Below are 13,705 nucleotides of genomic sequence, written 5' to 3' on the forward strand. Positions count from 1 at the left end.
GATTGACAGAGCTGCTGTTCGCAAAAATACTTTTGCCAAATGTTAAGTGTCAGAGCAGCAACGTAACAATAAAATTCACGACATACCTCCTGTGCTTTGTTTTAAAGTTGCTTTGTATGGAGCTACAAATCAGGTGTGAAAATAAAATTGCATCTACGAAACACGCTTAGTAAAAATCAAACAAAAACATGCAGTTTTAAAGTTTTTAGGTTGCCATATTGTGCTATCCGCCACCCCGTGCAAAAATAAAAGTCAGCGCCTATGGCTACTACCGTATTGGGAATTACATACCATATTAACAAAGCAGCAAACTATTTTTTAGAAACTTTCTGGGAATATAATCTTGTATTTTTTAATTGGTTGCAATCTCACTCCATCATGGCATTTGTAAGAAGCAGCAAGTATAGGCACGTGTTTGGAGTTGCCCATAATAAAGAAGGCAATTACACAGGAATCAAAGTAACAAGGAACAGTGGAGATTCAACTTTTTGTGCTGTCAATCCAAAGTTTGTTGCTATTGTTGTTCAAGGTGCAGGAGGAGGACCCTTTCTTGTTCTTCCTTTAGACAAAGTAAGCACAAAAGATTTTAATGTATTAATTTCTGTACATTACCAGCCAACAAAAGTGGCCTTCTGCTGGATGGATAAAGTAAAAATTTACTTGAAAAAATATGACAAACAGGAAGGTATTTTGTTGGGTTTTATTGGTAACAGTATAAAACTGTTCGATTTTATTTGCTAACAATTTTACTCATAGAAAATGAAACTAGGTTTTGAAAACTTTTAATTACATAAATCTTACCTTCCCAAGTTAAAAAATTTGTTTTAACTGTTTATTTATTGCTTAATTAGGTTAGTAGATTAAAAACAGAACAACTACTTACTGACACAGCTGTGCCTAAATGATGCAAGGTTAGAAAAATTCTTACTTGGATCTAAAATTGTATCTTCATATGAGATCAATCTTCAACTTAGTTATTTCTTGTGTTTTTTGTCGAGGTTACTCTGTTTAGAGTTATATTTGTTATAGCGCTACCATGACAAAATTTAACCTCTAACTTTTACCAAAGTTTTATTTATCGATTTGTTTTCAAACCCATTATGAGTCTCTGATCAATACCTTATACAAATCTATTTGATGAATCTATTTTCTGAAATAGAATCTTGATAATGGTGTGAGCTGGCTAGCAGGCTATTGACATTCAATACTCTAAATGTAAGTCTGGCATCTCACAATTAATCCTGTGCGTTGCTAGTCGCTACTTCATGAACAACACAGGAGAGCAGTTATGTATTGCAACAAGTAAAAATACAAATTATTATGAAGTCCAACCAAGGCAATTTATTGTTAAATTTATCTACTAGTGAACATATTAAATTTGATTTTATCCGTTTAGTATGGTTCTCTCCTCCTTTTCCCTACATAATCAACAAAAAATGCCTGGTCTTGTGTACCAAGGGTAACCAACTATCCATGCCTGTAATATATATCTTTAACAATTAAATTAACATTGTTTAATACTTCTTGAACGTTGATAGGCTATAAATAAGTTATTAATTAAGAAAGTAAGATTGAAAACTCAAGATTCATAATGCTGATTGATAAATTGGGTCTTGATAAAAGTTAATTGGATTTTGCTATCCTAACACTCCATGGAATACTACTGAACACTACAACCTCAACTTTAGAATAAAAAAAATAACCAAAAATTTTGTCATTCGTTTTTAAACAAGTGAATATAAGCTTAAGTGTGATTTGGGCATGTTGGCATACAGATCATGTCATTTAGGTTCAAGTCACTTGAACTTGCCATAAAGTTTTCATTTACAGTATTTGTTCACTTTTGAAGAAGTTTGACATAATATGTCAACGTCTCCAATTTTTAATAGGTTGGACGTCTCCACACTGATCAGCCAATGGTCAATGGACATAAACAGCCAGTTTTTGAACTAGCATGGTCACCATTCAATGACAATTTAATTGCCAGTGCTTCAGAAGATTGTACAATCAAGGTAAGATACTCAAGTATAATACCAAACAAGGTCGAATGATTTAACCCTATCTTAATACGAGCTGTTTTCGTACGCAGAAAGCACGTCACGGGCTATCTTAGCCCCGTGATACTTAATCGTTAATAACGGAAGCTATGAAAATCACAGAGCCAAAATATTTTACAAGATAATAGCCATATGGATGTGTATTGTGCTTATACAGTAGAAATTAAATTTTTACACACCAAATTTATTGGAATAAAGTGTTTGAGATGAAAAAACGTCAGAAAGTCGGTTTTTATTCTACATTCCCAAAAATAGCTTCAAAATTGAAATTTTTGAATTTTAACTTAATGTAATGCTAAACTAAACAAAAAATTACTTTTGCTCATAAATATAAGGCATTTTTGGGCGTTTTTACATTTCAAAGTAATTGCATTACATATATATACCGTAATTATAACATTTATATATATAATATCTAGCATTGCACAAAAATGTCTAGCCACCTGAGATGAAATGCCTATTGTGAAGGGCAGGAAGGTAGAAATATTACTAGTGTAGGTTTAGAAAAATCGCAAAGATCAAAAACTAAAAGTCAAGAAATTTCACATTTCTTGCATATTTCCTTGTGTGAAATATTTCACTACTAGAGTGGGGCGTCCTCATAAAGCCCCGTGTCGCTAGATAGGGTTAACCAAAATTGTTGCATAGTTTTGTTAACTTTATTTCTAGTGCGATGGACTTGTATTATAAGTTTGAAAAGGAATTCAAACCTATCCTAAACTACCGTATTTTACGGACCATACGGCGCACCGGGCTATAAGGCGCACTGTCAATAAATTGCTTTGATTAGTTTTTTGTTCATACATAAGGCGCACCGGACTATAAGGCGCACCGGACCATAAGGCGCACCGGACCATATATAATAGTATATCGGTACTGGTTTTGAGTGTAGGCAATAAAGCACTACCGCACTTGATCCATACGTAAGGCGCATCGGACCATAAGGCGCACAATCAATTTATGAGGAAAAAAAAGAATTTAAAGTGCGCCTTATGGTCCGTAAAATACGGTAGGTTTTTTTTTGAAGACTGGGATATCTGTTTTTCATATCTTTCAGTAACAGTGGTTTTATAAAATCATTTTCATCTGCATAAAACATTCTGCATAATTTTCTGCATAAAACAAACAACTGCATAAAACAATAAATGCTATTAATTCTACAAAAAGCAATGCCAAGCAAAGCGAATTACATCAAATTCAGTTGCTACTCACTAACACCTTTTAACAGCCTGTTTCACTTTATTAGGATTATCAGAAACTGCTTATTCAAACAGATTTTTGATTTTTTTTTCTATTTGAATAAGTACCTTCTGATGATCCTGATTATGTGAAACAGTCTGTTAAGGTTTTTACTGAGTATATATATAGTTACTGGATTTGATGTAATTTTAAATTTGGATAATTTGAAAAAGCTGGAGTGAATGATTTTGATAGTATAATATGTACAGTAGTTTCCATCTTTTGTAATCATGAATAAGTTTTTAAGAGGCTAAACTTGTGATGTACATATAATCATAGGCGTCGATTTTTTCTTAGAAGAGAGGAATTCTGGGTGGGCGAGAGTTTTCAAACAGATTTCATTGAATGTGTATGTTTGCAAATTCGCAATGGTTTAGTCTTTAAAATTAGCATATTTTTACTTCGGCAAAAACGTTGCCGAGGCCAAACGGCAAAAGTTGAAATTGCCTCGGCAATTGCTGTGAACATTTAGCCTAATAGGAAAAGATTGTACTAAAACATGTAAAACGAGAAGCGAAAAATATACTAGAGTAGTCTATCACGAACGCATTGTTTGATTTGTTGTGATGTAATAACACCAAAAGTAGTGATAAAGCGAGCAACGCGATACGCACGCTGTTACAGCAACTCACGTTAAAAAACTCACGGGTAGAAGGAAAGTAAGTTAATTTTGGGTTGATTCAACGTTCGAGTCAGCACAAATCGATTAGTTTTCCCGGCGGGTTATATTGTGTAACAACAATGCCCAATAAGAAATTTACGTTTGTTTTACATTAATTCGACATCTAGCGACGTTGAATTATTATAAAATAACGTTAATTGCTCAACCTGGTACAGGTAACATATCAAGATTCAAGAGCTCCCTGCGAGACGATTGCCTCGATTTACGTAAGCTTATAAGCCAACATAATTTTTGCACAATTTGTGACACTGCGAGCAACACAAAGTCTGTTTGATGAACTAGGTAGTCAGAATCGGTATCATCAGATGCTGTATCAGCTGGACGAGATAACGGAAAGCGAGGCGCAACAAGGAGTAGATGTAGATGCTTACAATAATTTGATGTCTACTGGAGTTAAATCAATGCAAATGGGGTGATATTTCTATAAAAGATTCTCCCAGCTGGGCATGTGTCCAAGCGCCGGCGAAGTAGAAAGTAACCCAAATAAAACATCCAGCAATAGTAAGATTGAATCAACATCCTAGTCTGGTGTAGTCCAAGAAAATTAGTTTTTTCTCGTAATCTTGTGGTCCTTACAATCACCTCGGCAATTGCAGACGGTAATTTCGAAGAGTGTGGTTAGTCTTTCTCACAAAGACTGCGTTTAGCGTCGCTGCAGCAATTAGGCTTTAATAGGTTGGATGTTTTCTTTCTTGCACCTTGCGATTTTATGAGTGCTGCTAAACTAAACAAACTTCTTTTATGTTTTCCTTTGTGACCTAAAAAGCGTGTGACTGGTGACCTGTTATCTTTAAAGTGGCGCCTTCGGATTTGCCGCATTTTGATTTGTAAAAGCGATTGTTTCAGTACCGTACGTCTTTAGTTTGTATCGGTTATTTTATTGTCATGTTCATTATGATGTCATATTCACATTCCCTTACGCTGACCGGGAACTGAAGTTTGATTGTGACGTAACGAAAGTGAGCCATTCGGAGAAAAGATCAAACGTGGCTTTCTCTCACCAGGAATTGCCAGCTGTGGCAGTTGCCGTAACAACAATGCATTGAGTACCCCTTTTTTCCACGCAGCGTTGTTGCGGAATTGCTTTGTTCTGTCGGATACTTAGCGAGAGACATAGCATAAATCAAGAAGTTGCGTTGCACTTAGTTGGATAATCCAGCGTTTAAGAAAAACGGAAATAATTGTAACGAACACTTCATAAGTGTCATGAAAACAGGGTGGGCGAAACATATTTTGCCCACCCTCGTTTCACGGCAGGGTGGGCGTCGCCCACCCGGCCCACCCTATTTCGACGCCTATGCATATAATATATTTTACTCAAAAGAAAACAGAAAATTTATCTGTTTTGTCCGGAGCCTAGCTACAGGGTCTTAGTGTTGGACCATGAGTGCTTGACTCGAACCCAACAATATGTCTTTATAAGCTAACTTCAAGAATTGCCTAATTATATCTGAGTCTTTGACAAATGTATGTTGTATATATGTTTTCTGTCAGATTGCCCCTTGTTAATTTGACAATACTGTGTGTTGTTAATGTCTTGCGCTATTATCATCAACCAATTTTGATTGTACACCTCAGGCCATGAATTAAATCTTCATATTGAGCTTGTGGCCTGTTCGTCGGTCAAGGGTGAAGTCTTCCTCTCCACACCTCACATTCACAATCCATTGAGTCCATGTTTAGAGCTGGGTCATTCCAGCCCAACTCAACCAGTGCTTCCATGGGTACCGTCTCAGATTTTGCTCAAAATTGCATCAAATGTACCCCTATAGGAGCAATGAAAAATCCCCAAGTTTCAGATGAAAATTCCAAGCAGCTTAGATTTTACGGCCGTTTAAACTTTAAGGGCCTCATCCCTTTTTCGTAACAGTGGACCGCGGCGTTCATTTTCAGTGGTTTTTGAAGGCACATATCTTCATTTCTATGCATGCAATATGCCTGAAAATTGGTATTATGGGTATTTCTGGGCTGCTCTTTCAGATTCTGCTGTCATAATTGGACTAGGATGTGTAGATAAAAAGTTACAAGCATCTCAAAACTGGATTTTTGTTGGTCAAAATGTAAATTTTTCACATTTTGACCATCAGCTGTGAGTCCCCCTCTTGGCCAACATCATTAAATTTGTGTAATTTAGGCAATAAGCATTGTGTAGAAGCAATAGAAGCAAAATGTCTTGATACAAACATGAAATAATGGTTTTAAAGGCTACTGAAAATGGTCACCACTTAAAAAATACTCGGGCCCCCTCGGGCCCCCTTTTCCGGGGGGGGGGGGGGGGTAGATAACCATGTAGATGGTACCCCAGAGTGATGAAACTTTCACTACTTAAAGATACATGTCTAGGCTATGCCTGATATAAATTAGAAGATCTCAACTTAACTCCTTCTTATATTACTCAGCTATTGAAAAGAAGCAGTTTTCCTGTACTCGGCCTGTACATTTTTAGGGTCATTCCATATCAAAACAGCCAATATGAAGATATCTTGTATTATGAAACCTCTCAGATTTTGCTGAAAAGTTGTCATACTATGCTTTAGGCTACCAAACGAAAGAATCCTAAGTTTTAGATCAATTTGAATTTCGAGCGCTATCCTCACTTTTGACTTGGGGGGGGGGGGGGGGCAGCAAATACCAATTTCAGCCATTTTCAGAGCCCTATAACTTTTATTGTAATTGTGGTAGAAGACTAAAAATTGCTGTGCTAGTTCATTATAAACTATACTACACAATTAAATAGTAGAAAACAACATCTCTTGATGCATAAGTGTTAGGTGGGTCATCAAAATCCTGCTTTTTTGCCTCGTTTAAGTGCTTTTTAAAATTTTCAAATGCTTGTGCTACCCAAACCAATCAAAATATTTCTCTAAAACCTAATTGTTTGTAATATTAAGAAACTTTTCTTCTGCCAACTTGAATTTGGGAGTTGTGGTGCCATTAACAGAGATGTTATGGGGGTTTGAAAACCCTATCAGGCAGAAATGGCCCTTTTTACCCCTATGTTTAGAGCCCCAAATGACCACGTGGGCATTTTATGTACATGCTGAAAGTTATACCAGACAAACACATACATTTATTCTTTCATTTCATGAAATAAAATCTTTGGTTACCAAACTCCTTCACTATAAATTTTATGTCTTTAAAATGTAACATTTTGGTAATTTTTGGCAAATAATCTCAAGTCCGTAATGTAGGTCAGAGAAAATTCAACAATAATTTATCATGAAGACAGTGAAAATAATTAGGTACTATGCTTACTGATCATAAACATTGGAATGCTGACATTGTTTACCATTAAATTATGTTCAAAATGATGCTTTCACCCCTTCTCACCCAAGAAAAAGTACCTACCTGCTATCAATAAGCTATCATGTAGAGATAAAATTTAGATAAAATTAGATTAGATAAATTTAGATAAAATTTAGAAAAATTACAATAAAAGTTATAGGGCTCTGAAAATGGCTGAAATTGGTATTTGCTGCCCCCCCCCCCCCCCCAAGTCAAAAGTGAGGATAGCGCTCGAAATTCAAATTGATCTAAAACTTAGGATTCTTTCGTTTGGTAGCCTAAAGCATAGTATGACAACTTTTCAGCAAAATCTGAGAGGTTTCATAATACAAGATATCTTCATATTGGCTGTTTTGATATGGAATGACCCTAAAAATGTACAGGCCGAGTACAGGAAAACTGCTTCTTTTCAATAGCTGAGTAATATAAGAAGGAGTTAAGTTGAGATCTTCTAATTTATATCAGGCATAGCCTAGACATGTATCTTTAAGTAGTGAAAGTTTCATCACTCTGGGGTACCATCTACATGGTTATCTACCCCCCCCCCCGGAAAAGGGGGCCCGAGTATTTTTTAAGTGGTGACCATTTTCAGTAGCCTTTAAAACCATTATTTCATGTTTGTATCAAGACATTTTGCTTCTATTGCTTCTACACAATGCTTATTGCCTAAATTACACAAATTTAATGATGTTGGCCAAGAGGGGGACTCACAGCTGATGGTCAAAATGTGAAAAATTTACATTTTGACCAACAAAAATCCAGTTTTGAGATGCCTGTAACTTTTTATCTACACATCCTAGTCCAATAATGACAGCAGATTCTGAAAGAGCAGCCCAGAAATACCCATAATACCAATTTTCAGGAATATTGCATGCACAGAAATGAAGATATGTGCCTTCAAAAACCATTGAAAATAAACGCGGCGGTCCACTGTTACGAAAAAGGGATGAGGCCCTTAAAGTTTAAACGGCCGTAAAATCTAAGCTGCTTGGAATTTTCATCTGAAACTTGGGGAGTTTTCATTGCTCCCATAGAGGTACATTTGGTGCAATTTTAAGCAAAATCTGAGACGGTGCCCATGGAACTTTTATTAATGTTGGTTGAGTTGGGCTGGAATGACCCAGCTACAAGGTCACGCTTAATAGATTCTTCCCAAGAAAGTTCCGCTGTGTTGCAACGTGGACACATCTGACTTGCGAGATCTACATGGTGCTGCACTCAATAATGTCCAAGCCATCTCATTCTACCCAATTGGAGGACCTCACCAATTTTAAACTTAGATAAAATGGTCTTCAAACTGGATGCAGGGGATGGGATGGGATGGAATAGAAAATGGAATGGAATGGCAGGCAGATTTTGGGATGGACGATGGAAAATGTCAAGGATGTAAAGGAATGGAAGATCTTGATGATGGGATGGAAGACAATCTTCCATCATTCCATCCCAATTCCATCATTAACTTTCTAACGCTTCATCTGAAAGACATGCAAAATATTACTTTGCTTGCTGAAATAATTTGAACGGTACGTTCAAACAATAATTCAAACGGTACGTAATCCTTAGGAAAATACTGCTGTTAAATTTCCAGCTTAAATTTAGCCTATGGTTTTTAGGTTTATTTGTGGCATATTCAACGCGGAGGTCACAAAATATGAAGATGGAATGGAAGAGATTTCTGAGATGGAATGGAAGAAAATCTCAGGATGGAAGATGGAGAAAACGTCTTCCATTCCATCCTTTCCGTCATGTTTATCGGCAGCAGTGGCTGAGTGGTTAGCGCGTTGGGCTCGTAGTCGAGAGCCTGCATGTTCGACTCCAGCCATCCGCACTTGCTGTTTCTCTGGGCAAGAAACTTTACGATAATTGCCTCTACCCAGTGATCGATTTCGAGTAATGGGTAGTACCAAATTTAAGTCATAAGTAGAGTAGACAACCGGAAACACACATTGCCGTCTGGTGCAGCGTGGGTCAGGTGTACGTCGGAAGGCGTACAGTACACCGATGCATAGCGCTCAAGTCCGCTTTCCCGCAATGCAGGATAAAGATATGAAAAACAAAACATCCCATACTCTGACTCGATGTTGTCTTCAGGCAGGACCATCTTACCATCGCTCTGTGATTATGTTGTAGGCACTTGATGGTGCTTACTAATGTTGCTCACATTTAGGAGCCAGGATGATACTCCTTACTCAGCTGTAGTACACTTGTCCTCCGATTGCAGCAGGAAGTTGCTTGCATGTGAGGATAGAAAAGAGTTCTCTGAACTTTTTTCAGGTTGACTTGTACTGCGTTATAGCTGTAAGCTCATACCTCCCTCCAGAAGACATGGTATCTCCAAGGGAGCAAAAGTCAGCTACCACGTTGTCGTCAAGTGTGTCACCTTTGGGTGTGCTACTATTCGGGTAGTCCGATTCGGCTAGTCCGATTCGGCTAGTTTCCTATTTGGCTACAGTCCAATTTGGCTAGTCCGATTCGGCTAGTTCCCTATTCGGCTACAGTCTTTTTCGACGGACGACCTGCGAACATATGCAAGCATTTAAATAGTCAACTTCAATGACAACTAAGACATGCAACGCCGAAACCCAGGTTTATTCTAAACTGCCACTTAGGTTTTAACTTTATCTTTTATGTCAAACGCTATTTGGCAACTGTCTTTTTTTCGTTGACACGTTTTCACTTAGACTTTATCTCATTAACCTCTATTGTTAATCGTGAAAAATGTTGTTTTGATGTAAAACACTAATTTTGAACAAACCCAGACAACAAAATTCGTCATTTGTACATTGATTCAATGTCTGCAGACGTTGAATCAATGTAAAAATGACGGATTTTGTTGTCTGGGAACTGGGAAGGCACTCAAAGGTAAACACTGGATAAAATGCAAGAATGCAAAAGAAACGATATTGTGGAATAAAATACAAAATTCTCGAAATAAACAAAAGAATCGGACATATACATGTCTCTGTTATCATTTTTAATGTAAAGATTCCTTTTGTGATCCCTTTATCTGGAACAAATCCAAACTGTGCTGTTGAAATTTCCGATTTTAGTTTTGGTCTCAATCTCATCATCATGATTCGGAGTAAGATCTTTGTTAGATGATTCACAAGGCTAATTGTTCTGTGGAGTGAGCATTCTGTTGCTCCGGTTTTCTTCGGTAAAGTTATGAATATGGAACGTACCATATCACTAGGGATGTTTCCGATGTCATAAATATGATTTAAGATCTCAGTGGTTAGGTTTAAACCCCACTCATCTAAAGCTTCGATAATTTCAACTATAAAGGAAACAATATTGTGGAATAAAATACAAAATTTTCTAAATAAACAGAAGGCGTCGTTGGATTTAGAATTTTGTAATATTTTTGAACTATTAGTTGAAGATTCTAACATATTCTAAGTTTGCATGCAGACGGCAACGCAGGATACATGTCAATTTTATCTGAGCAAACATTAATAGTTCAAAAATAAATTTAATTTGCTTTTTAGTTTTAAGATCTCAGTGGTTAGGTCTAAACCCCACTCATTTAATGCTTCGATAATTTTAACTATAAAAGAAACGATATTGTGGAATAAAATACAAAATACAATTCAAAACTGTAGCCGAATAGATAACTAGCCGAATCAGACTGTAGCCGAATAGGGAACTAGCCGAATCGGACTAGCCGAATCAGACTAGCCGAATCGGACTAGCCGAAACGGGCCATTCCGGCTACCTTCAACCTTACTTACTAGCCTTCGTTTAAGGGTCTTGCTGTGCCCTTACAGCATGGACATAAATATTGTGGGTCCGGTCTGAGCGGGCCTTTTCTTCCACTGCAATTCTTGTGAACCCAGTGAGAGCAATTGGTGCAGAAGGTATCTTCCGGTGCTCTTTGGCATATCGAGCAAGGATGCTTTCCTAATTTTTTCAGGGAGTTCATGTTGAGACCAAATATCATTTTTTGGTTTTTCTGATGTCCACTCTCAGGCCCTTTGCTTCAATTTCCTTTTTGCAGGATATGGTTTTGTCAATTAGTGTCTCTAATGAGGTGTCGGTGATGGTAAGGTCAGTGCACAACAGCTCCCAAGGGCAGACAGTGCGTTTCTAACAGGGCTTCCTGGACGATCATGAAGAGCAGCAGGTTTAATGCAGAACCTTGATGTACACTTGTCCTACTCCCTCCCTGAAAGTGTTACTGTGTCTGTCTCCATACTCCAACACGCACATGATGCCAGTAGTATTTAAGTACATTGATTTCACTATTCGTACCTGCCATTTCTCAACACTCAGCTATGCATGACCCACCAGATCAGTGATCACTTTCCTCGATACACGACAGCGAACACAACTTTACCAACAACTAAATACACTAAGAGTACCCTGTCGAAATTGTGTTTCACCCCAAATACCTTTTCCCACCAACATTCAGCCAGCATGATACTTACCCAGGGTTCCCACGCAGTCGGGAAAGTAGGGAAAAAGTAGGGAATTTGAAAACCCGTTTTCCAGACCGGGAAAAGGTCGGGAATTTTGTGAAACCTCCCTCGTGGTATTGAAAAAGTATGAAAAACCTTGATGACTAAATTGTAGATAAAAAATCCGATGTATTGGTATCGGTGATATTGGCCATTGTTTGAGTATCGGTATCGGCAAAATTTGGCCGATACTAAACGTGTAAAAAAGGCGCTTGCTGCGAATTTTCTACAGAAGCAAAGATATAGATTTTTTAAAGTAGTAACTAACGTCAGATTGATATAGAAAAATAACAACTTGTTAAATTTTTGATATCTCACACTCCCGTGACTTCTTGCGCGCGCATTTTGGCATTGGTTGCTTGCAGTGATTCTTTCACTCAAACAAAATGTTTTATTTCAGCAGTTTTGCCTTGTTTGATTCTTAAGTTGTAAAGGAGACTCAATTTCTCCAATATTTATCATTTGTGTTTCTTTTTTACTCTCAGCAGAGTATAAAACTTGTAAAAGTTTTTCATCCATACTATGTCATGAATGAAATATCTCAAATCGGCGTAATGATGTGACATCATCTAAACATTTTTTCGAATAAGGAATTAACAAATTGGATCGTCACAAATGGTTTGGTTGTGGTAAACAAATACGTTTTGACTTTGAAGTTCAGTGAAACAAAATATCCATTAATCGATATGTAATATATGTAGTCAAATTCCATATCAAGAATAAGTCCATATTTTTTCAGGTTTATGTGTGCTCCAGAGATCAGTAGGCACAACAAGACCTTTTACTGATTGGTTCAGTGAGGATTTGTAGTCCCGTTGCTTTCATATTTAGTGAATACACTCGTTTTCAATTCATTTTTATAAGACATTACGTAATGAAAAAATATGTGATAAGGATAAAAGACATTACGTCGTGTATTTTCAATACAAATTGAAGTTTAAAATTTATTCTTTTGTTCATAGTCGTAATCCTCCTTCAAAGCGGTATTACAAAGAACAATTTTCGATAAGGGGGGCATCAAGAATAAGTCGACATGACTTTTAAGGTTTACGTCAGCTCCGGAGATCAGTAACATATAGTATAAGGTTGTCCTCTTAAATACAAGAAGACCATTGGTTTAGTGAGGATTCGTACTTCGTAGTTCCATTACTTTCATTTTGAGTGATCATACTGATTTTCAATTTATTCCTACAAGACATTACGACTACGTAATGAAAAAATATATGATAACTAAGGATGGAAGACATTACGTCATTTCTTTTTAATTCAAAATGAAGTTTAAAATTTATTCTTTTGTTCATACTCGTAATCCTCCTTCAAAGCGGCATTACAAAGAACAATGTTGTGGCGCAACATGCAGCTTTTCAATAAAGTTTGGGAACTGTTTTTTTCTTGTTCATCTGCGCTTTAAATACCGGTCATTCTACTATACAGACAGTGGTGTAGCTTAACCATGGCGTGACTTATTTAATTGTGGGGCACTCCAGAAGCAGAAATGTTTAACTTGACATGAAAATTTAGCCTCGGGCGATTTTTGTTCTGTAGCCTAACATTCAAAATTTTACTTATTATCGTATATACTCGAGTGCAGTTTGAGATTTTCGCAAGTGGTTTTCACCTCAAGAAGCCAGGTTCGACTTATACACGGGACAAGCTGTTTCCAACTCGGCAGCCTTCAAAATTAACGTATATTTGCTGCGGCAAAATTATTGCCGACCAGACGCTGAGTGTGAAACAGCGTCGGCTGAAGTAAAAGTTTTGAATACGTTTATTTGCCGTGATTCAAACTTCAGTTTCAACTTCAAATTTTAATGATTTCTTGTTAATTCTAAACTTTATACACTTGTTGAGCAATACGCAAAGCTCACGAGACAAAAGAGCTGATTTAAGCACTCGATTTTTTTATTTTTGCGTGTATAATTGTTCTTATTATGTAACATTCCATGATCGTTGAAGTCGATTAGCGGCCGCATAAAACAATGATG

The 13,705-nt window shown here is 37.0% G+C and overlaps 1 protein-coding gene across 1 annotated transcript in view; it reads left to right on the forward strand.

Moving 5' to 3' along the window:
• The first annotated feature begins 327 nt into the window (after nucleotides 1–327).
• The window catches only part of LOC145771649 (coronin-1C-A-like), a 37,003-nt gene continuing 23,625 nt past the window's right edge, over nucleotides 328–13,705 (forward strand). Inside the window, exons 1-2 of the mRNA XM_082583376.1 lie at nucleotides 328–570; nucleotides 1,890–2,012. Of these exons, the coding sequence (XP_082439502.1) occupies nucleotides 379–570; nucleotides 1,890–2,012 (315 nt within the window). The 5' untranslated portion in view covers nucleotides 328–378. The remainder of the gene's footprint in view (nucleotides 571–1,889; nucleotides 2,013–13,705) is intronic.

Source organism: Aplidium turbinatum, chromosome 6 (genome assembly GCF_918807975.1).
Source record: "Aplidium turbinatum chromosome 6, kaAplTurb1.1, whole genome shotgun sequence".
In the NCBI taxonomy this organism is placed as follows: Eukaryota; Metazoa; Chordata; class Ascidiacea; order Aplousobranchia; family Polyclinidae; genus Aplidium; species Aplidium turbinatum.